This window comes from Saccopteryx bilineata, chromosome 9, assembly GCF_036850765.1.
Source record: "Saccopteryx bilineata isolate mSacBil1 chromosome 9, mSacBil1_pri_phased_curated, whole genome shotgun sequence".
Lineage (NCBI taxonomy): Eukaryota > Metazoa > Chordata > Mammalia > Chiroptera > Emballonuridae > Saccopteryx > Saccopteryx bilineata.
The window spans coordinates 39,349,503-39,375,881 of NC_089498.1; the positions used below are offsets into that span (position 1 = coordinate 39,349,503).

The 26,379-nt window shown below is 47.2% G+C and overlaps 1 protein-coding gene across 4 annotated transcripts in view; it reads right to left on the minus strand.

The window, feature by feature from the left end:
* ZC3H18 (zinc finger CCCH-type containing 18) overlaps nt 1-26,379 on the minus strand; it is a 77,663-nt gene that overhangs the window by 6,533 nt on the left and 44,751 nt on the right. For all 4 annotated transcript variants that reach the window (XM_066241989.1, XM_066241991.1, XM_066241990.1 and 1 more), the window contains 3 exons: nt 4,716-4,907; nt 3,537-3,662; nt 569-670 (listed from right to left, as the gene is read on the minus strand). In XM_066241989.1, the coding sequence (XP_066098086.1) occupies nt 569-670; nt 3,537-3,662; nt 4,716-4,907 (420 nt within the window). The remainder of the gene's footprint in view (nt 1-568; nt 671-3,536; nt 3,663-4,715; nt 4,908-26,379) is intronic.

The following is a 26,379-nucleotide window of genomic DNA, read 5'->3' on the forward strand; positions in this document are numbered from 1 at the left end:
TTAAGAACAAGCCAGGATGCAGGGCCTGTGATGACAGGACAGGCCTTGGGCGGGCACACAGGCCCAGTGTGCTCAGAGGCTGCCTGGCCCCTCAGGTGGCAGGACTGATTTAACCACTGACCTCCCTGAAGTGCCTGGCTGAGGCACTGCATGCTGGGTATTGTGTAAGTTAGGTATTTCTATCTTCTCCCATTTGGTCACATCTATTGAGAAGGATCAATGTGACTCACTTCAGGAGTAGCAAGGAAGGTGAAGATGAGCTCGAGTCTGGCAGGCTGCTCCTTTCCGTGCATTGCAGACACAGACCCGGGGCTGAGTGGCAGGAACCCCTTCCTACCTGCCTGCTGGTGGCTTCACCATGCTGTGCTTGCTCAGAACCCCCAGGGGCATGGCCATCTCCACACTCCAAGCAGCGGTGCTGGAGCGTAATTGTTGTACAAGGCCCCTAGGTCCAAACACCCACCTCTCAGAGTCCATTCAACAGTTCCCACAGGGCTTCTCCACATATGCGACATAAAGGAAGGGGAGGCTGGGTGCTGCCAGCCTGGCTTGACCACTGGGCACTTACCCTGCTTTCCCAGGAGGCAGAGCAGGCTCCCCCTTGGTTCTGACAGGTCTGTGTGGGGAAGGCGTTGGAGATGGGGACGGGGATGAGGAAAAGGACCGGGACCTAGGGAGTAAACAGAGGTGTGAGCAGGAAGCGCCACAGTGCCCTGGTCTGAGTCTGTGAACACTGGGGACACCTCAAATTCACTTAGAAGACCACACTCTGAGTTTGCACTCATTTGCCTCAGATGTAAAATGAGTTTCAGACAGTTCTCGGTCACTTCATAAAATGCATCGCCAGAGGGTACAGGAGCATGCTGAGAGGACACTGGTCACCACACTGGCGAGTCCTCTCGCGGCTCTGGCCGAGGCCGTGCGAGCTGTGCGGTCAGGACGGGAAGGGCACAGGCTCTGCACTCCGTGCTCATCTGAAACCCCACCGAGGAGACACAACGTGCCAGGCCATGGCAGCATGGGAGAAATGGGAAGGGCACAGGCTTTGCCCTCCGTGCTCATCTGAAACCCCACCGAGGAGACACACGTGCCAGGCCATGGCAGCGTGGGAGAAATGGGGAGGGCACAGGCTCTGCCCTCCGTGCTCATCTGAAACCCCACCGAGGAGACACAACGTGCCAGGCCATGGCAGCATGGGAGAAATGGGAAGGGCACAGGCTCTGCCCTCCGTGCTCATCTGAAACCCCACCGAGGAGACACAACGTGCCAGGCCATGGCAGCATGGGAGAAATGGGAAGGGCACAGGCTCTGCCCTCCGTGCTCATCTGAAACCCCACCGAGGAGACACACGTGCCAGGATATGGCAGCATGGGAGAAATGGGGAGGGCACAGGCTCTGCCCTCCGTGCTCATCTGAAACCCCACCGAGGAGACACACGTGCCAGGCTATGGCAGTGTGGGAGAAATGGGGAGGGCACAGGCTCTGCCCTCCGTGCTCATCTGAAACCCCACCGAGGAGACACAACGTGCCAGGCCATGGCAGCGTGGGAGAAATGGGGAGGTCAGGCAGGCACCCGAGACGCAGCTGGCTGGAAGGTGGGGCTGGTGACGGTGGCCCCAAGTGGGTCAGCAGCACAGGCCCATGAGCGGACATGACAGTGCTATGAGGCGGGCTGGCCCAGCCCGGGGAAGTTCCAGCTAAAGGAAATTGTGATGAACTCATTTCGACATAAGCTGCAGGTGTCAGTAGGACAAAGTGCAGGGAAAGGGGCTTGGGCTGGGTGAAGTTCCAGGAGGCATGGTCTGGCCAGGCTGTGGCCCCATCATCCCAAAATTCACAAGACATCACATAGGAGGCAACCTTTTGAAAGGCTTATGGGTTTGCTGTTTTTTTTCCCCCACTTAGAAAGTGTCCTATAGGATTTTTGACATTTTCAGCCAAGCTACATCAACAGCTAAGCTACATCACAAGCTGTGATGTATAAAGACAGACCACATAGGAGAAATGGCCGTTCCTCCTCCTGTTTTCATACTCGCTGCCCGTAGCCGGGCAGCCCACCGTGAGAGACAGGAAGGAGTGCCAGGCTCGCTCCCAAGAAGCTTCTGCAACATCATGCAGCCCGAGTCACCACCTGAGGGTCACCTCTCAGAGTAACCTCCTCCTTGTTGCCATTCCTCAGAAGGCTGCTACAGACCAAATGCACACAGGAGGTGCTGCAGGGCAGCACTGTTCACGTCCTCAGGGACCACGTGGGCCAGCCCAGGAGCCAGTCGAGGCGTGGAGCCCAGGAAGACATCTGCTGAATGACAAACCCTGGAACAGGGTCCCAGCCAGCCGCCAGTACAGTATAAACATAAGCCAAAGGGAGAGTGAAGCAGTGAAGAAAGTGCACCTAATTCTGTGGAAATGGCTTTTAAGGCCCAAATGAAAACATTCTGAAACTGGTTTGGGACTCAGGGCTGGGTCCTGAGTGAAATCTCCTTAGAACTGGGTCATGAAGAGGCTGAGGATCCTCCTCGGGGACCCCTCCTGAAGGGCAGTCGGGTTCTCATGGACTCATCTGCTAGCTGCTGGGCTGCACTGCACCCCCCCCCCCAACTCTGTGAGGAGCCTGGCAAGCCCACTAGCTTAGGATGGTTCTTTCCCCTACTGTTTATAGCTATGGGTTTTGTCCCAGCTGTCCCAGCCCTGTCCTAGCCCACAGAGAATCAATGCCATGGGGCTGCCTTCCCAATCTCTCCCAGTATCCACTGCACACATACAGCAAAGCACATACAGTGGTTTCCAAAATTTCCAAATTTCCCAGCTTGGCTTCAGGCTTCTTCCCACAGTTCACCAGCCTTGTTTCTTAAATGAAGCCACATACAAGGTTTCTCCCATTGTTGATGCTCTGATCACTATCTTTTCTTTCACCTCACCTCCTACAGGCAGCATTACATGACTGCCCCATGACTGGTGCTGTTCTATAGCGGCTGGGTCCTGCTTAAACTTCCTGCCTAATCCTCTCTACAACTGTCTTCAAGTAGGACTGGCTGCCAGGAAGGGGCGCCACTGGGGGACAACAGACCCCCTCGAGACAAACCGGTCAATTTATTCCCAAAACATCAGGTGATATGCTTCTCAAAGAAGTGAATGTGAGTGAGTGAGTGTGTGTGTGTGTGTATGTGTGTGTGTGTGTGTGTATGTGTGTGTGTGTGTGTGTGTGTAGGGTGTGTATGTGGGTCTCTGTGTGATGCCTTATTTTTGATTTTAGCACATCCTCAAACCAGGCCAACACAGGTGCTGTTTCTGAACCGTCTCCTGATGTACGCTGTATGGTAGGATCTCCCAGCACTTGCAGTTTATTAGTTGGCACCTGGCTCTTATCTGTCAGATCTACCACAATATATAACTTGGTGAGATTGTTCTGAAAACAGCAGCACCCGAAAGAACACTGTCAGGATGGAAACCTGTCATCATGCGGGCCACCTGGGATGACTTGGGCCACAACCAGAGGTGCCCAAGTTCACCACACCTGCTGAGCCCCGGGGATGTACCTGGATCGACTGCCTGAGAAGGAGCTGTGTCTGGAAGACCGGCTGGAGTAGGAGCTGTAGGATGAGGACCGGGACCGAGACCGGGATGAACCAGAGCCAGAGTAGGACGAGGACCGGGAAGATGACCTAGAGCATCCAAGGGGGAGAGAGGAGAGGTCAAGTCTTCCTCCATCCCAGCCCCGCCCACCAGTGTCAGGCCTACTGTCCTCAGGTGCAGGCCTGATGATATGGCTACACTCACACCCAAATACACACCCCTTTACACAGACACACCCACTCACACAGCCACACACAGACCTACCCTCACCACACTCACACAGACGCACTCACCCCTCGAACACTGTTGAGGACACACTGAGTCCCCTATCCCTTCTGGTGGGAATGATGTTTAGAGACCAACATGGATGCTGGCTCTCTCACTGCTGCTGTGCCACAACTCCCAGGCCTTCAGTGTACAGAGCCAGGACATGTGTGCTTGTGTGTGCAGGTATCTGACTGTGAAGATACATGTACGTGCATTTCTCTATCTGTCCATCTGTACATGTAGTGAACCCAGAACACACACTGATATCTCCAGTCCCCGTCTGGACTATGGCTCCCCTGGACTCCCCCTTTCCGATCTGTAAAGTCCTCCTCTGGCAGGGAGAGATCCAGCTGTCATCTGACACCATCCATAATTTCCTCACTTATTTGTTCAGAGCTAGTGTACACACGTTTCAGAGCTGCAAACCCTAACTCGCAGGAGAAACAGATGGATTAATCCTCATACATCAGGGTGGTTAACTTTTGCGAACCGGCACAAAATTTCTGGTGGACTGGTGGTTGAAAAACACTGGACTAGATGGTTGAAAAACATTTTTCTGCTGGTTTCTCCTCTCAGTATCTCTCCTGGAGTGACCCAGTCAGGCATTCTTCCCTCACAAACACCCCAAACCCCACCCAGGTTCACTGGCCAGGTCTGTGTTCCACTCTGAGTCGTCTGAATGCTGGCTGATCTCAACATGTGATGAACCAAGTGCCAGTCATTTGCTGCTGACACTCCAGCACCAGGTTACTCAGTAAGTCTTGGTCAAACTAACAAACACCTGTTTAGTCCTACAGGCTTTACCCAGGCCATAATGGTCCATCACTCCTGTGGTGTTTATACACTAGCCATTCACACCAGCCTGGCCTCTTTACCTGGAGGAATTGGAGGCAGAGGCTGATGAGGCTGATGTTTTTCGACGCCTTCGTGCACGGCTAGGGGAGACTGATACCCCAAGTTTCTTCTTAGGGGACTTGGACCGGCGCCAAGGGTCCTTCCATTCATCTGCTCTCTTCACCTGTGGCCCAGCGGAGGGTGCCTCCTTCTTTGGTGGCTCAGCTTGACGGCTAAAAACACAGAAGGTTAGCAGTTTTTCAGGTCACCTTCCATTAAGTAATATTGCTATTCTGTGAAAGAAAATAAGTGAGACTATGACCTAACTGGCTTGTTTGAGGAACGCCTGAAAAATAAAGGGTCATCTATAAGAGATAGCAGATATTCCACTTACAACAGTTATCCTGAACAAGACAAGCACAGCTCTCTCCATAAATGGTTTCTGCTCACATGTATCTTTCTCCTTTACTGTACTTAACCACACTGATGTTTCCTTTTTTAAGTAAAATGTACAATACTTATTAAATTCCTATTTTCCCCATTATACTGTGAGCTTTGAGAAGGACATGGATGGAGTTAGCCTTATCTAACATATACTCTGTAGAGCCACACAGTGGGTATGCAATAAATACTTATAAAATTAAAGGGTGATAAAGTATTTTGCATTTTCAAATTAATGAGAAATGTTGTGAATTTTCAAACCCAAATCTTTAAAAAGACTGGTTTAATTAACCTAGAGAACATCCTGATTAAAACCCCAGAGAGAGAAGAGATGAGAAAGTGGCCCAGAGAAAGTCACAGGTGCTCCTATACCAGAGCCGCTAACTTCAAATGTCCAGACTGAGGGCTTGTGGGTTAGCAAGAGGACAATCTGCTGGGCTCAAGGGCAATTGCTCACAAATCCTGGCCAGACTATGTACATGCTGATTACTGGTGGGCAGATGAGACCATCTGGAAATGAATCAAGGCCTAAATGTGAAAGCCATGCTCTGCATGGGAGAACTTGGGAGTAGAGGGAAGCAGCAGTCACTGAGTCCTGACTGTGGGAGCCCACCCACTGCTGCCTAGTACCTCAGGGTAGAAAGTGGGGGCAGGAGACTCAGCAGCCCTTGGGAAGAGACTCAGCATCAAGCCAGAAATATCCAAAAACTGAATACCTATAAATGTAAACATCCCTACTTAAACACAAGCCGACGCACAGAGTCCCAGAATCACTAACAGTAACTTTTCTCTTTTTCATGTTTGTTTACTGATTTTAGTGAGAGAAGTAGGAAGAGGGAGACAGGAACACCGATCTGTTCCTGTTTATGCCTTGACCAGGGATCAAACTGGCAACCCGTGTGCTTTAGGACGATGCTCCAACCACCTGAGCCATCCAGCCAGAGCAATAGTAGTTTAATATGAAGTTATCTGCTGGCCCTGTGATTTTTTATTAATGAAAAATGATAGCCTGGCCTGCTGAAGGCCCGCGGTCAAGGCACATATGAGAAAGCAATCAATGAACAACTAAGGTGTTGCAACGAAAAACTGATGGTTGATGCTTCTCATCTCTCTCCATTCCTGTCTGTCTGTCCCTGTCTATCCCTCTCTCTGATTCTGTAAAAAAAAAAAAAAAAAAAAAAGCTTGACTGGTGGTGGTGCAGCGGATAAAAAGCTGACTCATAATGCTGAGTTCACTGGTTCAAATCTCTGAGGTTGCTGGCTCTGAGAACTGGCTTGTCAATGTGGGGTCGCTGGCTTGAGTTGGGGAATCGTCCACATGATCACAAAACTCGCCAGCTTGAGTCCAAATGTTGCTGGCATGAAAAGTCCAGGGTCGCTGTATTAAGCAAAGGGGACACTGGCATGGCCCTGGTCAAGGCATGTCAAGAAGTAGTTGATGTACAATTAAGGTGATGGCAACTGTGAGTTGATACTTCTCACCATCTCTCTCTCTTCCTCTCAGTCAGTCTCTTCAAAAGTAAAAATAAAAAATAAAAAATTGTAAGTTCAGCCTAACCAGGCAGTGCCGCAGTGGATAGTGTCGGACTGGGATGCAGAAGACCCAGGTTCGAGAACCCGAGGTTGCCAGCTTGAGTGTGGGTTCATCTGGTTTGAGCAAAAGCTCACCAGCTTGGACCTAAGGTCACTGGCTCGAGCAAGGGGTTACTCGGTCTGCTGAAGGCCCGCGGTCAAGGCACATATGAGAAAGCAATCAATGAACAACTAAGGTGTCACAACGAAAAACTAATGATTGATGCTTCTCATCTCTCTCCGTTCCTGTCTGTCTGTTCCTATCTATCCCTCTCTCTGACTCTCTCTCTGTCCCTGTAAAAAAATAAAATAAGATAAATAAAAAATTGTAAGTTCATTTAAAACTTTTAGAAAATATAGAAAGACAAGGAAATAAACACCCTGTTATCTAACTCTCCAGGAAAGCTAACATTTAGCATCTCTGCATTTCCTTTCCATTTCTCTTCTATTTTCCATGACGCACACTCACATGTGTGCTCACACTCACTCTAAACACAGCAGCTGCCTGTGACTACTTGGCTGGGCAGTGGGGACATCTCTTTCCACGTTATCCATCTGTAGAGACAGGGTCTTTCCTGACTTGTGCGGTAATTCACTACAAGGTGTTATATAATCTGAACACTGTTAGCTGTTTCTAACTTTTTTTTAAAATTTTTATTTATTGATTTTAGAGAGAGAGGAAGGGAGAGAGAGACATAGAAACATCGATCTGTTTCTGTATGTGCCCTGACCAGGGATCGAACCAGCAGACTCTGTGTATCAGTACAATGCTCTAACCAACTGAGTTATCTGGCGAGGGCTGTTTCCAACTTTTAAAAACACATTAAAATGACCTTTTATATGCAAATCTTATGATCATCTTATTTTTAATTTTTATTTTTTTTTTTTGTATTTTTCTGAAGCTGGAAATGGGGAGAGACAGTCAGACAGACTCCCGCATGCGCCCGACCGGGATCCACCCGGCACGCCCACCATGGGGCAACGCTCTGCCCACCAGGGGGCGATGCTCTGCCCATCCTGGGCGTCGCCATATTGCGACCAGAGCCACTCTAGCACCTGAGGCAGAGGCCACAGAGCCATCCCCAGCGCCCGGGCCATCTTTGCTCCAATGGAGCCTTGGCTGCGGGAGGGGAAGAGAGAGACAGAGAAGAAAGCGTGGTGGAGGGGTGGAGAAGCAAATGGGCGCTTCTCCTGTGTGCCCTGGCCGGGAATCGAACCCGGGTCCTCCGCAGGCTAGGCCGACGCTCTACCGCTGATAATTTTTACTTTTTAAAAATATTTTATTTATTGATTTTAGAGGAGAGCAAGAGGGGGGAGGGGAGGTGCAGGCAGCATCAATTTGTAGTAGTTGCTCCTCGTATGTACCTTGACTGGGCAAGCCTAGGGTTTCAAAACTTGTGACCTCAGCATTCCAAGTTGATGCTTTATCCACCATGCCACCACAGGTCAGGCCTAAATGCTATTCTTGCTACCCGTTAAAATATAGCACAGTATTTTGCAGATGCAGCTGTAAGCTGATGAGCTTGACTGGAACCCAATAACTGCACACAGAAACAGGCCCCTGTTTGTTCCCAGCAGCACCTCCAATGGCTGGAGGGCTCCGTCTTCTGTGCATCCTGGCACCTGTGAGTTCTGGTCATCTGCCTTGTTCTTGGCCAGTTTTATAGTAAGCTCTTCATTTATGAAGAACTGAAGCGCTTTCCCAGGCTACTTGCTTTTTTGATGGTGATTTCTGACATATAGAGTAGTGGTCCCCAAACTTTTTTGGGCCACGGACCGGTTTAATGTCAGAAAATATTTTCAAGGAGCAGCCTTTAGGGTAGGACGGATAAATGCACAAAATAAAATTATGCGACCGGTGTAAAAACTGTGGTATTTTTCAATATAATTGTTGAACTTACGAGACAAGCGTCAAGAGTGAATCTTAGACAGATGTAACAGAGGGAATCTGGTCATTTAAAAAAAATAAAACATCGTTCAGACTTAAATATAAATAAAATGGAAATAATGTAAGTTATTTATTCTTTCTCTGCGGACCAGTACGAAATGGCCCACAGACGGGTACCGGTCCGCGGCCTGGGGGTTGGGGACCACTGATATAGAGAATAACATTTTAACTGTCAAAAGTGCTTCATGCCCTGGCTGAGTAGCTCAGTTGGTTAGAGTGTTGTCCTGACATGTCGAAGTTGTGGGTTTAATCTTCGGTGAGGGCACATACAACAATCAACCAATGAATTCCAAAACCAGACAAAACCCCTACAAAAAAAACAAACTATAGGCCAATATCCCTGATGAGCATAGATGCTAAAATCCTCAATAAAATATTAGCAAACTGGATCCAGTAATATATTAAAAAGATCATACACCATGATCAAGTAGGATTTATTCCAGGGATGCAAGATTGGTACAATATTCGCAAGTCAATAAACATGATTCATCAGATAAACAAAATGGAGGATAAAAATCACATGATCTCGTATTAATAGATGCAGAAAAAGCATTTGACAAATCCAACACCTACTTATGATAAAAACCTCTCAGCAAAGTGGGAGCAGAGGGATTACTCCTCAATATAATAAGGCCATATATGACAAAACCACAGACATCATCATACTCAGTGGGCAAAAAGTACAAGCGTTTCTCCAAAGATCAGGAACAAGACTGGAATGTCTGCTTTCACTACTCCTAATCAACATAGTACTGGAAGTCCTAGCCACAGAAGTCAGACAAGAAGAAGAAATAGCTTGACCAGGTGGTGGTGTAGTGGATAAGAGTGTCAGACTGGAACGTGGAGGACCCAGGTTCAAAACCCTGAGGTTGCCAGCTTGAGCATGGGGTTGCTGGCTTGAGCGTGGGATCATAGACATGACCCCATGATCTCTGGCTTTAGACCAAGGTCGCTGGCTTTAGTAAGGGGTCACTGGCTCGGCTGGAGCCCTCCCCCCGTCAAGGTACTTAAGAGAAAGCAATCAATGAATAAGGTGCTACAACAAAGAACTGATGCTTCTCATCTTTCTCTCTTCCTGTCTGTCTCTCGTTAAACAAAAACAAAAAACAACATAGCCTGCCCAGGCGGTGGTGCAGTGGATAGAGCGTTGGACTGGGATGCAGAAGACCCAGGTTTGAGATCCTGAGGTTGCCAGCTTGAGTGCGGGCTCAACTGGTTTGAGCAAAGCTCACCAGCTTGGACCCAAGGTTGCTGGCTCGAGCAAGGGGTTACTTGGTCTGATGTAGCCCTAACGGTAAAGGCACATATGAGAAAGCAATCAGTGAACAACTAAGGTGTCGCAACGAAAAATTGATGATTGATGCTTCTCATCTCTCTCCATTCCTGTCTGTAAAAACCCCCCCAAAACCCTAAAGACATCACCAAAAAACTAGTAGATCTAATAAATGAATTCAGCAAAGTAGCAAGATACAAAATTAATATTCAGAAATAGGTGGCATTCTTATACACCAGTGGTAGTCAACCTGGTCCCTACCGCCCACTAGTGGGCGTTCCAACTTTCATGGTGGGCGGTAGCAGAGCAGCCAAAGTATAAATAAAAAGAGCTTGACCAGGCCGTGGTGCAGTGGATAGAGCATCAAACTGGGATGCCGAGGACCCAGGTTTGAGACCCTGAGGTCGCCAGCTTGAGCGCGCGCTCATCTGGTTTGAGCAAAAGCTCACCCAAGGTTGCTGGCTCCAGCAAGGGGCTACTCGGTCTGCTGAAGGCCCGTGGTCAAGGCACATATGAGAAAGCAATCAATGAACAACTAAGGCAGCGGTTTTCAACCTGTGGGTCGCACGACCAAAACACAGGGGTCGCCTAAAGCCATCTTTGTTTTGGTCATTTGTTTTGGTCATTCGACCTCTGCTGGGGTCGCGACCCACAGGTTGAGAACCGCTGCTCTAGAGTTTCTTCACTTTGACTATTACTGAAGCATTAGCTAACCAGTTTCTCTTTTCCAAATGGTTTGTGACATGCCATCTTTGATGTATATTCTTTTTTTAAAAGATTTTATTTATTGATTTTACAAAGGGGGGGATGAGAAACATCAACTCAATTGCTTCACTTTAGTTGTTCATTGCTTGTTTGTCATATGTACCTTCACCAGGCAAATCCAGGGTTTCAAACCAGAGACCTCAGTGTCCCAGGCGATGCTCTACGCACTATGCCGCCACAGGCCAGGCTGCTGTACATAAATTCTTATTCTGAAGGGGGAGTGCTCATGGGCTGAACTTTCCACTTAATCTACTTCCTGTCATTCTGGAATCATATCTGCAGATAAGTCCACAATATACAGACGATCCCCAACTTAAAAAATGATTGACTTACGATTTTCAACTTCACAGCTGTGTGAAGTTGTACTTTGAATTTTGATCTTTTCCCAGGCTAGTGATATCTGGTACGATTCTCTCTCTCTCTCTCTGCTTTTTTGTGACAGAGAGAGGAACAGATAGAAAAAGATAGACAGGAACGGAGAGAGATGAGAAGCATTAATTCTTCATTGCGGCACCTTAGTTGTTCACTGATTGCTTTCTCATATGTGCCTTGACCAGGGCAGGGTGGGGGGAGCTTAAAGCAGAGTGAGTGACCCCTTGCTCAAGCCAGCGACCCTGGGCTCAAGCTGGTGAGCCTTGCTCAAACCAGATGAGCCCACACTCAAGCCAGTGACCTCGGGGATTTGAACCCCGGGTCCTCTCCGTCCCAGTCCGACGCTCTATCTACTTACTGCGCCACCACCTGGTGAGGCTCCAGGTCGACTTTTTATCTACTGTGCCACCACAGGTCAGACCTGATACTCTCTCTTAATGGTAGGCAGTGGCAGGTCCTAGTCAGCCATGAAATCGTGAGGGTCAACTACCAATACTTGACAGTGTATTCATTTTGTTAAATTGTAGGCAAATGTGAGTGTTCTGAGTCCGTTTAAGGCAGGCTGGGCTAAGTTATAATGTTTGGTAGGTTAGGTGTATTAAATGCAACTTTGACTTACAATATTTTTAATTTATGATGGGTTTACTGGGATGTAACCCATTCTAAGTCAAGGAGCATCTGTAGTTAAAACTGGGCTTTGGATTAGAATGTTATTAAATGTATTAATAGCATCTTACTATTATTCATGTATTCTTTTATGGGTGCTAGCAAAGAATAATAGTTTTCTTCATAAAAGGTCCTGCCTTTTTAGGATATATTCTTAGTTTTTATTATAAATTCTCTACCAGTGCATCTCAGCATCTTCGCTTATACCGGTCTTGCTATGACTAGTATCTGGTTTATCATAACATATAAAAATCACCGACTATTGATATTTTCAGAACTGGTCAATCAATCAATCAATCTTTCCACCAACTAGCAAGTTCCATGTCTACTGTTTGTCAAGAGTCTGGCACTAGGCAGGGGACCCGGGTTCGATTCCCGGCCAGGGCACATAGGAGAAGCGCCCATTTGCTTCTCCACCCCTCCCCCTCCTTCCTCTCTGTCTCTCTCTTCCCCTGCCACAGCCGAGGCTCCATTGGAGCAAAGATGGCCCGGGCGCTGGGGATGGCTCCTTGGCCTCTGCCCCAGGCGCTAGAGTGGCTCTGGTCGCGGCAGAGCGACGCCCCAGAGGGGCAGAGCATCGCCCCCTGGTGGGCAGAGCATGGCCCCCTGGTGGGCGTGCCAGGTGGATCCCGGTCGGGCGCATGCGGGAGTCTGTCTGACTGTCTCTCCCCGTTTCCAGCTTCAGAAAAATAAAAAAAAAAAAAAAAAAAAAAAAAAGAGTCTGGCACTAGGAACAACACCCAACATTTAAAAATTGCCCTTAGGCCCTGGCCGGTTGGCTCAGTGGTAGAGCGTCAGCCTGGCGTGCAAAAGTCCCGGGTTTGATTCCCAGCCAGGGCACACAGGAGGGGCGCCCATCTGCTTCTCTACCCCTCCCCCTCTCCTTCCTCTCTGTCTCTCTCTTCCTGTCCTGCAGCCAAGGCTCCACTGGAGCAAGGATGGTCCGGGCGCTGGCTCCTTGGCCTCTGCCCCAGGTGCTAGAGTGGCTCTGTCGCGATGCCCCGAAGGGGCAGAGCATCCCCCCTGGTGGGCAGAGCGTCGCCCCCTGTGGGTGTGCTGGAGGGGCAGAGCATCACCCCTGGTGGGCAGAGCGTCGCCCCCTGTGGGTGTGCCGGTGGATCCCGATCGAGCACATGAGGGAGTCTGACTGTCTCTCCCCGTTTCCAGCTTCAGAAAAAATACAAAAAAATAAAAAAATTTAAAAAAAAATAAAAATTGCCCTTAGGACACACTAAATTGAGGCATAAAATCCCTGTTACCTTGGCCCAAACGCAAAGAGCTATTACCACATAAGCTCAGAAGTGTGTCCTCTTGTAAAAGTAATCCAGGAAGGAAGCAAAACCTGTCTGAATTCCAGCCTGTCACAGGCCATTTCACCTTTATACTTCCTGTGTTAATTTCATTTAAAAAATGCAACAGGAAATGGAATACCTTGGTCATTAGATTTTTTTCATTAGTCATCAAAGTGGCCCCAGCTCTATCAACTTGCAGCTCTCCTAACACAGGGAGAGAGGAACAGATGGAAAGCAAGGGAATGATTCATGACGTAGCCACAATACTACTGAAAGTTCTCGCTATGGCGAAGGGGAAGGAGAAAGAATGCTGAGCCCTGTCCCCAACACAGCATGCAAAAGAAAATCACTTGAGGCCACAGAGCAGCGGCCAACACAGGCCTCCATTATCTTCTAGAGGCAACATTTCCTCAACCAGAGAGAATCTTTCATTCACTCTGGAGGTAAGACTATGGGTTTCATATGGAGCTGGCTCCTTTAACAAGACCAGAAGATGATCTGGAGGTGTCCCTCAAGTCTCTCATTTTCTGGGCTAGTGCCATGGATGGCAACATTATTTTATTTTATTTTTTTGGGCTAGTGCCATGGATGGGCCTGAACACTCACATCACCCCCAGAGCAAGTCCTACACAGATGGAGCAAACAGCTGGTGCCACCTTTCCCCTGATATAACAGGTCTGGCAGTCACCCCGCTTTAAAAATGGAAAAAAATATTTTAAAATTTTTATTTATTAATTTTAGAGGGAGGAGAGAGAGACAGAAAGGGGGAAAGGAGTGGAAAACATCAACTAGCAGTAGTTGCTTCTCATATGTGCCTTGACCGGGCAAGCCTGGGGTTTCAAACCAGCAACCTAAGCGTTCCAGGTTGGGGCTTTATTGACTGCATCACTACAGGTCAGGCAGAAGTGAAAATATTTTAATGATGTAGGTGGTACTTGGATATAGAAAATCATGTAGCCTGACCAGGTGGTGGCGCAGTGGATTCAGTGTCGACTGGGATGCAGAGGACCCAGATTTGAAACCCCGAGGTTGCCAGCTTGAGTGCAAGCAAGCTCATCTGGTTTGAACAAAAGTTCACCAGCTTGGACCCAAGCTTGCTGGCTCGAGCAAGGGGTTACTCGGTCTGCTGTAGCCCCACGGTCAAGGCACATATGAGAAAGCAATCAATGAACAGCTAAGGTGTCGCAATGAAAAACTAATGATTGATGCTTCTCATCTCTCTCCGTTCCTGTCTGTCTGTCCCTATCTATCCCTCTCTCTGACTCTGTAAAAAAAATAAAAAATAAAAAATGAGCTGAGTCTCAGGCCCTGGCCAGTTGGCTCAGTGGTAGAGTGTCGGCCTAGCGTGCAGAAGTCCTGGGTTCGATTCCCGGCCAGGGCACACAGGAGAAGCGCCCATCTGCTTCTCCACCCCTCCCCCTCTCCTTCCTCTCTGTCTTTCTCTTCCCCTCCCGCAGCCGAGGCTCCACTGGAGCAAAGATGGCCCGGGCGCTGGGGATGGCTCCTCGACCTCTGCCCCAGGCGCTAGAGTGGCTCTGGTCACAACAGTGACGCCCCGGAGGGGCAGAGCATTGCCCCCTGGTGGGCGTGCCGGGTGGATCCTGGTCGGGCACATGCGGGAGTCTGTCTGTCTCTCCCCATTTCTGGCTTCAGAAAAATACAGGGAAAAAAAAAATGAGCTGAGCCTCAATTAGATTTTCTCTCCAGATTTTAGGGACTCAAACCAGGAAGCAATGTTCGACTTAGATGAAAAACTTAAAACAAAAACTTGTATTTTAATGGTAGATGTTTTGAAAAGAATTGAGTTAAGAATCAACAAGTTCATTAAAAATTCCATTTGAAAATAATGTTCATATTACATGAGGAAAGGGCAGAGGGACGAGGCAAAATCAGGTATGTGCCCACATTCTTTTTTTTTTTTTTTTTTTTTCTGAAGCTGGAAACGGGGAGGCAGTCAGACAGACTCCCACATGCGCCCGACCGGGATCCACCCGGCACGCCCACCAGGGGGCGATGCTCTGCCCATCGGGGCGTCGCTCTGTTGCGACCAGAGCCACTCTAGCGCCTGAGGCAGAGGCCATGGGGCCATCCTCAGCGCCCGGGCCATCTTTGCTCCAATGGAGCCTTCGCTGCGGGAGGGGAAAAGAGAGACAGAGAGGAAGGAGAGGGGGAGGGGTGGAGAAGCAGATGGGCACCTCTCCTGTATGCCCTGACTGGGAATCAAACCCGGGACTTCCACACGCCAGGCCGACGCTCTACCACTGAGCCAACCGGCCAGGGCGCGCCCACATTCTTAAACACAGCTAGTAGGGAGTGCAGCCAGGCTGTGACAGCAGCAGTCATCTCCAGGCCTCTTTTCCTTTTCTCCTTATTCTTTAGAAAGTTTTCTAAACTTTCTTGAATTGTCATGATTTACATTTATTACAGATACCACCTCAAATGTTATTAAATTTTTTTTCTATTTCTGCAAAGAAAGTATTTTAATACTGTTGACAAGTACATATTCCTGGAATTTTACTAGTAATTTTTTTTTTAAGTGAGAGGAGGGGAGATAGTAAGACAGACTCCTGCATGTGCCCCAACCAGGATCCACCTGGCAACCCCATCTGGAGCCGGTACTCAAATCAACTGAGCTATCCTCAGTGCTTGAGTCTGACGCTCGAACCAATCGAGCCACTGGCTGAGGGAGAGAAACAGGCAGAGGAGGGAGAGAGAAGCAGATGGTCACTTCTCCTTTGTACCCTGACTGGGAATCAAAGCCAGGATGTCCATACTGCTGGGCCGATGCTCTATCCACTGAGCAACTGGCCAGGGTCACTTAGTAATTGACTTTAGTGATATGTTCTCATCTCTCACAGGAACCTCAAAGGAGAAGGGAAGTGCCCTGTCTATTGAACAAAGGCACTGGAGTGTAAACTAGCTCACAGAGCACAATGCAGTGGACATCAGTCCTCAATGGTCTGTAAACAAAACACCATCCTCAGGGCCAACAGAGGCTGTCCTGCTCACAGCAGCAAATTAAATGTGACCCAGTTAGTAGGGGAACAATAACTACAGAACAGGACTTAGGCTGATTTGCCCTGTAAATCCTGGTGACACCTCTGTCCACAGAGCCAACAACCTGAGTCCCCCAGTGGCCAGACAGATTTGCTTGGGCTGTAGGTCACGCTGGTTCCTTGAGCCGCTGGCAGAGCAGAAGGGCTGCTTTTGCTTTCTGCCAGAGCCCAAGACACTCGAAGGCAAAGCCCTTTTCTCACTGAATGACAACACCCCAGGGGAGAGCATAGAAAACTAGAGACAAACAAACAGGAAAATTGCAGACTTGCCAACATTTTCACACATGCCACCCACCAAAGCTGAAGGGAAGAAAACCCAGGACCTCAGTCAGGAATACTGGCATCAAGAGCTGGCAGAACAGATTTGGAATTTGCATAAACACTTCTAAACAGAGAGGGGGAAAAAACCCTTCAGCAATCTCTGACGGAGGAAGTAGCCTTACCCAGGCGTAGCTATGACACAATCTTATCTGCCAGGCACCTGATCCTTTGTTCAAGACTCCAGGGAGCAGAGGTCAGCTGCTCTATGACTCTCTAACAAAAATGTTAACAACAAAACACAACAAAGGGGCCTTGAGTCAACTCAGGAGGAACTCACATCTTACATCAGCGCCAGAGGTGTTAGTGCCAATGATGCAAGGTCATCATAGAGAGCGTGTCTGGAAACTCCGACCTGGGAGGCTGACAGGTTTGGAGTCATAGTGTAAAGAAAAAAGATGAAGGTTCTCTTTAAAATCAAAAGGGTTAAACATCCAATAAAGATATAGGAAAGGGGCCTGGCCAGGCGGTGGCGCAGTGGATAGAGCGTCGGACTGGGATGCGGAAGGACCCAGGTTCGAGACCCCGAGGTTGCCAGCTTGAGCGTGGGCTCATCTGGTTTGAGCAAAAGCCCACCAGCTTGAACCCAAGGTCGCTGGCTCCAGCAAAGGGTTACTCGGTCTGCTGAAGGCCCATGGTCAAAGCACATGAGAGGGCAGTCAATGAACAACTAAGGTGTTGCAACGCGCAATGAAAAACTAATGATTGATGCTTCTCATCTCTCTTCGTCCCTGTCTATCCCTCTCTCTGACTCACTCTCTGTCTCTGTAATAAATAAATAAATTTAAAAACAAATTAAAAAAAAAAAAAAAAAAAAGATATAGGAAAGGGGAATTTGAAGTATGGATTTTCTCCCGACTGAACTCACTCACATTCATGTTTGAAGAAGCTCAAGAACACCTTTCATAGCAGCTCCTCTGCGTGATTTCATCCAGGAACCTTTGTGGAGCATTACACTGCTTGTCTCTCTTAACACTGCGCAGAACTGCCCACAGAGGTCCCAAGTGCACCTGGGGCTGCCACATCCCTCTCCTGGAATACCAGGTGGCTCTTCCTGCCTGGGCCCCAAGCACACACTGCCTCTGAATTCCTTCCAATCCTGTGCCACTCAAGGCAGGAGGCTCCATTCCCAGCTCACCTGGGTGGACACCTGCAAGCAGAAGAAACTCTGAACCCCAATCCATCCCACTCTCTGGAATGCACACCTTGCGTGAAGTCCCATTCATTCGCCACCCAGGACTATCATTAGTTTTTATAATCCACTCAGTTGGTTATAATCCCTCCTACAACTTTCACCATGCTGCACGGCCCTCTCTAAGGATCTGCATACAAGTAAGAATGCGATCTAACTTGTATTTCTTAGTCACATTTCTCAATTCTGTGTCCCTTACAGGACTCCACAGAGACCATCAGCACATGCCCAAGCCCACGCATGCTGAACCAACGAGGCCCGCAGCAAAATCCCAGAATCCTGACCAGGTGGCCCTGATGGAGCAGGGCTTTCCAAGGGCCACTGGACTTTCTAAAGACTGCCATTGCGCCTGACCAGGCGGTGGCGCAGTGGATAGAGTGTCGGACTGGGATGCGGAAGGACCCAGGTTCAAGACCCCGAGGTCACCAGCTTGAGCGCGGGCTCATCTGGTTTGAGCAAAAAGCTCACCAGCTTGGACCCAAGGTCACTGGCTTGAGCAAGGGGTTACTTGGTCCTCTGAAGGCCCACGGTCAAGGCACATATGAGAAAGCAATCAATGAATAACTAAGGTGTCTCAATGCGCAATGAAAAACTAATGATTGATGCTTCTCATCTCTCCGTTCCTGCCTGTCTGTCCCTGTCTATCCCTCTCTCTGACTCTGTCTCTGTAAAAAAAAAAAAAAAAAAAAAAGTAAAGACTGCCATTGCCAGTGCCAGTCCTTCCATGAGAGGTTTGAGAAGGTGGGGGAGGACAGACAGGCTGTCCCCAGTGAGGGGGACACCTGGGGATGAAAAGATCCATCACTTTAATCCTCAGGTTTTAAAAAAATATTTAAACTTATTTTTCTTTCTTTCTTTTTAAAAAATCTATTTGGGGGGGAGAAGGGGGGGGAGAGAGAGAGAGAGAGAGAGAGAGAAGGGGGAGGAGCAGGAAGTATCAGTTCCCTTATGTGCCTTGCCCAGGCAAACCTAGGGTTTCGAACCAGTGACCTCAGCGTTCCAGGTCGATGCTTTATCCATTGCGCCACCACAGGTCAGGCAACATATGTATATTTAAACTTAAACATAAGCACGTAAACCTGTACTGCTAACAACTTATAATTTAACTTCTAGGTGAACAGGCAGAAAAAACAATCTGTACTGTTTCAAGAGGTAAGTAGGTGTTATTAAGACTTCCTGTTTTCATGGTGAATGCTTGTCATTTGAATACATTTTCTGAATTTCCAAGACTATGAATATTGGCTTAGGTTCTCACGTCATTTCTCGATTTCCCATCCTTCAGTAAGGCTTAAACAGGTTCAACAATGCTTCTTCCCTTCTTTAAAATAATTTTTTTTCCATTGATTTGATAGAGAAAAGGAGAGAGAGGCATGAACTTGTTCCACTTAGTTGTACACTCACTGGTTACTTCTCGTATGTGCTGACTGGGTATTGAACCTGTGACCTCGGTGTGCCACAATGATGCTCTATCCCAGGGATCCCCAAACATTTTACACAGGGGGTCAGTTCACTGTCTCTCAGACCGTTGGAGGGCTGGACTATAAAAAAAACTATGAACAAATCCCTATGCACACTGCACATATCTTAAAGTAAAAAAACAAAACAGAAGTAGTACTGTACGTGAGCGCCAACGCGCTTTGCGGCACCGCCACATACAGTTCAGGTGACCGCCAATGAAAGAGGTGCCCCTTCTAGAAGTGCGGTGGGTCGGACAAATGGCCTCAGGGGGCCGCGTGCAGCCTGTGGGCTGTAGTTTGGGGGACCCCTGCTCTATCCACTGAGCCATCCAGGGCTAACAATGCTTCTTTCCAATTCAGAATTTATTTTCATCTTTATCAAATAGTTGGGCAACTTCTGGATATAGTGTGTAAGGAGCCAATAAATTAAACAGGATATACTTTTTTTCAAAAAAGTCCTGGGCATGCCTGACCAGGAGGGGGCCCAGTGGATAGAGCATCTAACTAGGATGCGGAAGACCCAGGTTCGAGACCCCAAGGTCGCTGGCTTGAGCGAGGGGTTACTCGGTCTGTTGAAGGGCCCACGGTCAAGGCACATATGAGAAAGCAATCAATGAAAGATGTCACAATGAAAAACTGACGATTGATGCTTCTCATCTCTCTCTGTTCCTGTCTGTCTGTCCCTATCTATCCCTCTCTCTGACTCTCACTCTGTCTCTGGGGAAAAAAAAAAAAAGTCCCGGGCACAAGAACTTTCTCCAAGCCAAGCAATTGGAGAAAGCCCTGCCTTGGACAGATTAGAAAAGAAAGACAGGTTTACTGAAGTCTCAGGAGAGTGTCTTTCTTTTGTTTTAAGCAAGAGAGAGAAAGGGAGAGGAAGAGAGATGAGAAGCATCAACTAATAGTTGCATCACTTTAGCTGTTCATTGATTGCTTCTCACATGTACCTTAATATGGGGTGGGGGGGCTTAAGCCCAGCCAGTGATCACTGGCTCAAGGCAGTGACAACCCTGTGGTCAAGCTGGATGAGCCTGCGGCCTTGGTGTCCCAGGTCTATGTTTTATCCATGTGCCATCACTGGTCAGGCAAGTGTCTTCTGTGCTAACAGACAGATCAGTGACTGTTTTAAAGCTGACTTTAAGTGCTGGGGACCTAACTCTGAGCAGTCTGACCACCTGATCAGGGAACAGTAAGTGTAATGACAGAGCTGGGAGTAAAGTGGGAGGCAAGGCGACCTGCCCATCACAAGGCCTCTGGACAGCACCATCCTACTTCTTCAGGTTATACAAATCCTGTGTGGTTGTTGAAGGCAGTCCAGGCGTGGTCTTCTGATACACTCAGGATCAGCAAATGCACATAATACCACCATGTGAGCCCAGGCATAATCAATCAATCAATCCCAACTTATAATGTTCAAATTCAGGAAATCAATGAATTTCACCATGTAAGATGAAAGGCGGTGGTGATCTTCCACTGCTGGAGACAGAGTAGGGAGGAAATGGAGAGAACTGGCACCATGATGGGCATGGCCAGAAGAGAGGCTATCGGGCCCAAGACGACAGAGAGAGGGAAAGTCACCCAAAACTGAGAGAAACCCAACATGTATTTTTTCCCCCCAAAGAAGACCACACGACCCTGGCCGGTGGCTCAGTGGATAGTGTTGGCCCGGTGTAAGGACACCCTGGGTTTGATTCTCAGTCAGGACACACAGGAGAAGCGACCATCTGCTTCTTTCCCCTTCCCTCTCCCCCTTCTCTCCTTCCCCTCCCCAGTAAGTGGCTCGACTAGTTTGAGTGTGGTCCTGGACACTGAGGATAGCTCGGGTGGAACACATCAGCTTCGGGCACTAAAAATAGCTTGGTACTCAAGCACTGGCCCAAGATGGGGTTGCCAAGTGGATCCTGGTCAAGGCACATGTAGGAGTTTACCTTACTATCTCCTCTCTTCTCATTAAAAAAAAAAAAAAAAAAAAAGACCACAGAGTTTCACAGACCAGTCAGAGCAGACTCAAGTGACTGTCACCCTTTTCTCTAGGGTGGCAGAGGCCACAATGCCACACAGCTTCAGCAATCCACATTTAACTGCTATTACCTACCCTAACCTCAGCTATTCTCTGCCTCCGAGGACGACCCTAGAATAGTGGTTCTAAGCCTTCGTGGGGGAATTACAAACCCCTTTGAAGAAGGCTATATATGCTCCCCACCCCACCCTGAGACCCCTTGTGTGCCTCAAACCGGAGACCACAGGTTAACATGCTAATTCCAGGGCAACTGCAAGGCTGAACTGACAGCCCACCAAACACCTGCACCGACAGGCCGCTCACAGGACACTGGCAGCCAGAGACAACCAGAAACCCATTTGGGAAACAACCAGGCTTCAGTGAGTGAAGGGGTGGGAACAACTGCTCCTTATGAGGATTAAGCAAATCCCACAGGAAATAAGGAGCCTGCCATTTCAACCCCACAGGGCATCAAACCTCAAAAGCACATTTGAATATTTAGTAAACAGCTTTAAAGATACAGGCAATCTGAGAAATTTCTCCAGGAAGGTCCCAGTTACTATTTATATTATAGCTAGAAGGAAATTAATTTGCCTATGCCAAATAATATCCAAGTTTCCCGCCTCAGTTCCACATGGAAAGCACAGCCATTGCGTTGGCTGTAAAGCAGTGGTAGTCAACCTGGTCCCTACCGCCCATTAGTGGGCGTTCCAGCTTTCACGGTGGTCAGTAGCAGAGCAGCCAAAGTATAAATAAAAAGATAGATTTAACTAGAGTAAGTTGTTTTATAAAGATTTATTCTGCCAAACAGCGAAAATCTGACCTAAAGTACTTGGTAAGTAATTATTATTATATGCTTTAACTTGCTGTAACTCTGCTTTATAAATTTTATAAAGTAAAGTTACTTCCCTACTTTATAAATCACCATTACTGTGGAACCGGTGGGCGGTTAGAAAATTTTACTACTAACAGAGATACAAAAGTGGGCGGTAGGTATAAAAAGGTTGACTATCCCTGCTGTAAAGAGTAGACAGAGGTTTCATAAAAGAATCTCTCCATATCTACATAGATTAGATACATTCTATAGAATTGCATAAAGGTTATTGTTAAAAGTTTCTGCTCACCTTGGCCAGCTAGTAGACTCAGTTGGTTAGAGAGCTGTCCCAATATGTCAAGGCTGAAGGTTCAATCCCCAGTTAGGGCACAAACAAAAATTAACCAATGAATGCATCAATAAGGGGTACAACAAATCGCTATTTCTCTGTCTCTCTCCTTTCCTCTCTCTCCCACAGTACCAGTAGAGGAGTGGGCAAATGTTCTCAAAAAGCATAATTACAAAAGGAAAACCTGGACGAAAAGTGATGCAAGCACTACAATGACACTGCATTTAGCCTGGTCTAGAAAAAAGCTTGAGAAATCTGAGGTGGAGGTTTGACAGAGGACAGCTCACCAATTACTGTATTTCCCCATGTATAAGACGCCCTTAATTTTGGGGCTCGGTATTTGAAAAAAATCTATTACATAAATTTATTGACCTTATTTTTTTGTTTGTTTTTGTTTTTTACAGGGACAGAGAGAGAGAGTCAGATAGAGGGATAGATAGGGACAGACAGACAGGAAGGAAGAGAGATGAGAAACATCAATCATCAGTTTTCTGTTGCGACACCTTACTTGTTCATTGATTGCTTTCTCATACGTGCCATGACCACGGGCCTTCAGCAGACTGAGTAACCCCTTGCTCGAGCCAGCGACCTTGGGTCCAAGCTGGTGAGCTTTTTTTTTTTTTTTTTTTGCTCAAGCCAGATGAGCCCACGCTCAAGCTGGCAACCTTGGGGTCTCGAACCTGGGTCCTTCCGCATCCCAGTCCGACACTCAATCCACTGCGCCACCTCCTGGTCAGGCTGACCTCAAGTTTTATTCATCATAAAATTCATACAACTCCTTATCACTGTTAAAACTCCCATCCATTAGCTTGTCCTCATCTGCATCTGATGACGAATCTGTCTTCATATATTGCCTTGTTCTCAGTTCCATCTATGGCGTCTGAAATGCCACAAACACTGTATAAGATGCACTCAGTTTTTAGACTCCAATTTTTTTGAAAAAGGGTACATCTTATACCTGGGGAAATATGGTATCTGTCTTAGAGGGGTACCAACGGGTCAGGTGAGGGAGAACTGCAGGAAAGAGGGCTCACAGGTGGGAGAAGAAGGGAACCCTGGTATCCTGCTGGCCTGTGCCTCTTTCCTGGTAATGGGGTGCCTGGGTTTCAAATTCTTGCTAGTTGAGAAACAGATAAACCATCATACTTTATTAGTTTATCATTTTCCACTCCTATTTACATCCCTTAGACCCTGTAATATTTCCAGTGCATATTCTGTCCTCACCCAGTGGCTGAAGACAAAAGTCCCCAAGTGGCTCTTTCTGAATGTAGTTATGTCACCCTCCTATTTAAGGTGAGAAGAGTTCTTTTCATCTAGCTACTGATAAAAAATTCCCAGCCTGTTGAAGGCTAAATACATAAACCCTTCTACAAAAGGGAAAGCATACAAAGGCATTACTGCAGGGGAATTCAGCCACCTCCTGAAGTGGTCTTCCCAGCTTTGGCTGATCAGGGCAAAGGAATTAAGAGGCTGTGCTGGAAATCCTGCTCTGGTGAAAACCCAGTTCTTAGGCTAGTAGTGGGGCTGGTGGGGCTCCAGGCAGGGGATTAAAGATAAGGTCCGAGATTCCCTAGCACCAGGGAGACAGGCTGAACCCATACCAAGTGATGGGAGTGTCCCACCTCTGCTGATGGTAGGCGGCGATGGGGTGGAGGCCCACAGAAGCATAAGTGAGAGTTTGGGAGGAAAAGAAGGGAGCAAATCAGGTCAGAATTGGGAGTGGGGTAGAGGTGTGCGTGTGGGAAGAAGAGATCTGCCTAGTTTGGTGAGAAAAGTTGCATCTGATTTTAGGAAGAACTCACTTAGTCAAGCTTCTCGAGCCCTGACCTACTTCAGCTGAGTTCTCATTGATCCCTTCCTCACTTGTGGGTCTATGAGTGTGCAAACATAGCATATAGAGGCTGTTCACAGCAATCTTCTGCTTGGAGGCCAAAGCACTAAATGCCATGCTTCAGAACACCTTTTTTTTTGGATTCATATGTACTTTCCTTTGAAGAGGCAAGGCAACACTGGAGATATGAGTGAACACTAGAAAGGTGTCTGTTCCACGAATTATTAACAAGCAGAGAAAAACAGTTGACCAGCGAGTCTGTCCTCCAACAGGGTCTCTAAAAAGTATCCTCGTTGGTATAAAAACCCTCTTCTGGGTCCCTCAGCTGAAAATCTAGACACCTGACTTGCAAGAGCTGCTTGGCTCCTCGGAAACAAGCAAGACATGTTAGTAAGGGCTGAAGAGGGGGTCTGTAGCTGAGTAAACATGCTTGTAAACCACAAAACCACAAAAGTGGACTTGCTGATGTGATCAAGAATACATGGAGTTACATGGTAAGTGATATCCCAGACATCGCTTGCCCGTCTTGGCTCTCTGGCTTCCAAGACCAGGGATCTGGATACGCATGAAAACACAACCATTGTGAATACTGTAGGATTGGTAAAATTACACAGCTATGATCTAGAAAGCAGACTGAGTTAGTTCTGTTTGCAGAATTTACTGTGTAATTTTACTAATCCTACTGCATTCACTTGTGTTATGTAAAGTAAAAACGCAGACTGCTACCAAATCTAAAACTCACTTATGGCTTTATCAAATTCATCAGTGCCAGCTCTGTGTGAGTCCTGAGATTGCAGGGCCCACCAGGGATTACATTCTAGAAGGGCAACAGATAGAAAAGTGAATGAGGGGTTGTAAGAGCTATGAGGGACAAAAAGCAGGGTGGGAAGACAGGAGTGAGTGGAGACCTTTCTGAGCAGTGGGATCTGAGCAAAGCCCTGAAGACACTGGGGCGGAGGAAATGCAGAGCAAAGGCTGAGAGAAGCTGGCGAATGTGAGCAGACCTCATCTCCCAGCAGTATCCCGTGGGGAATGCAGCCCTAGGACTGAGTCCATGCTGGAAACACCGCACATTTTAGGGGAAAGGACTTCTATTGGAAAGGGGCTTCAGAAGGACCAACAATAAAAAAAAATTCAAGCTTCTCTATTTAAATAAATAAATTTTAAGGTAATTTAAAGAGTGACTACTGTAACAGAAAGATTTATCAAAGCAGCCTTTTAAAGAATGAACTCTGCCTTGGCCAGGTGGCTCAGTGGATAAAGCATCAATCTGGCACACCAGAGGTCATGAGGTTTGAACCTCAGTCAAGGTATGTCCCAGAAGCAATGAGTGCACCACTAAATGGAACGAGTTGAGGCTTCTTTTTCTCTTTCCCTTTGCCTCTTTCTCTCTCCCCCTTCTTCTCTCAAATCAACAACAAAAATAAAACATGAAAGAATGAACTCTATCAGTGCATCTAAAATATGTGACTTACTCTAAATTTCTGTAAGAACATTACTTTGCCCAATATTAGGAAAGCATGAAAAGATACAACAAATTTAGGGAGGTCAACTCATTGCAATTTAGATGAATATAGTCAAAACTGGCACTTATCACAACTAAGTGTCCTGCTGCAGTCCTGACATTAACTTTCAGAAATAAGACTATACACAGGAGTTTGTCTAATCAAACGGGCAAGAAAAGCAATGACAGCCTGCTTTCATCTAGCAAAGAAAAAACAGAACTAATAAACTGAGAACATTGCAGGATACAAAATCAACATAAAAAATCAGTTGCATCTCTACACACTTAACAACAAACTATCTGAAAACAAAAGAAACAACCCCATTTATAATTACACCCAAAATAATAAAATACTTAGACATAAATGTAAGCAAGGAGATGAAAGATCTGTGCAATAAAAATTAACAGAGACTAATGAAAGACAGAGATAAATAAAGGCATTCCATGTTCATGTATTGGAAGAATTAATACTGTTAAAATGTCCATACTACCCAAAGTAATCTACAGATGCAATTTTCCTATCAAAAATTTCAATGGCATTTTTCATAGAAATAAAAGTTTTAAAATTTGTATAGAATCACAAAAGACCCCATATAGCCAAGCAATCCTGAGAAAGCAGAACAAAGTTAGAGGCATCATATGTCCCAATTTCAAACTATACTACAGCACTATAGTAACCAAACACTATAGTGCTGCCCTGGTCGGACTGCTGAATTGGTTAGCACGTCATCCTGAAGCACATAGGTTGCAGGTTCGATCCCTAGTCAGAGCACATACAGGAATGGATTAATGTTCCTGTCTCTCTCTCTCCCTCTCTCCCTTCCTCTCTCACTAAACTCAATCAATCAATTAAAAA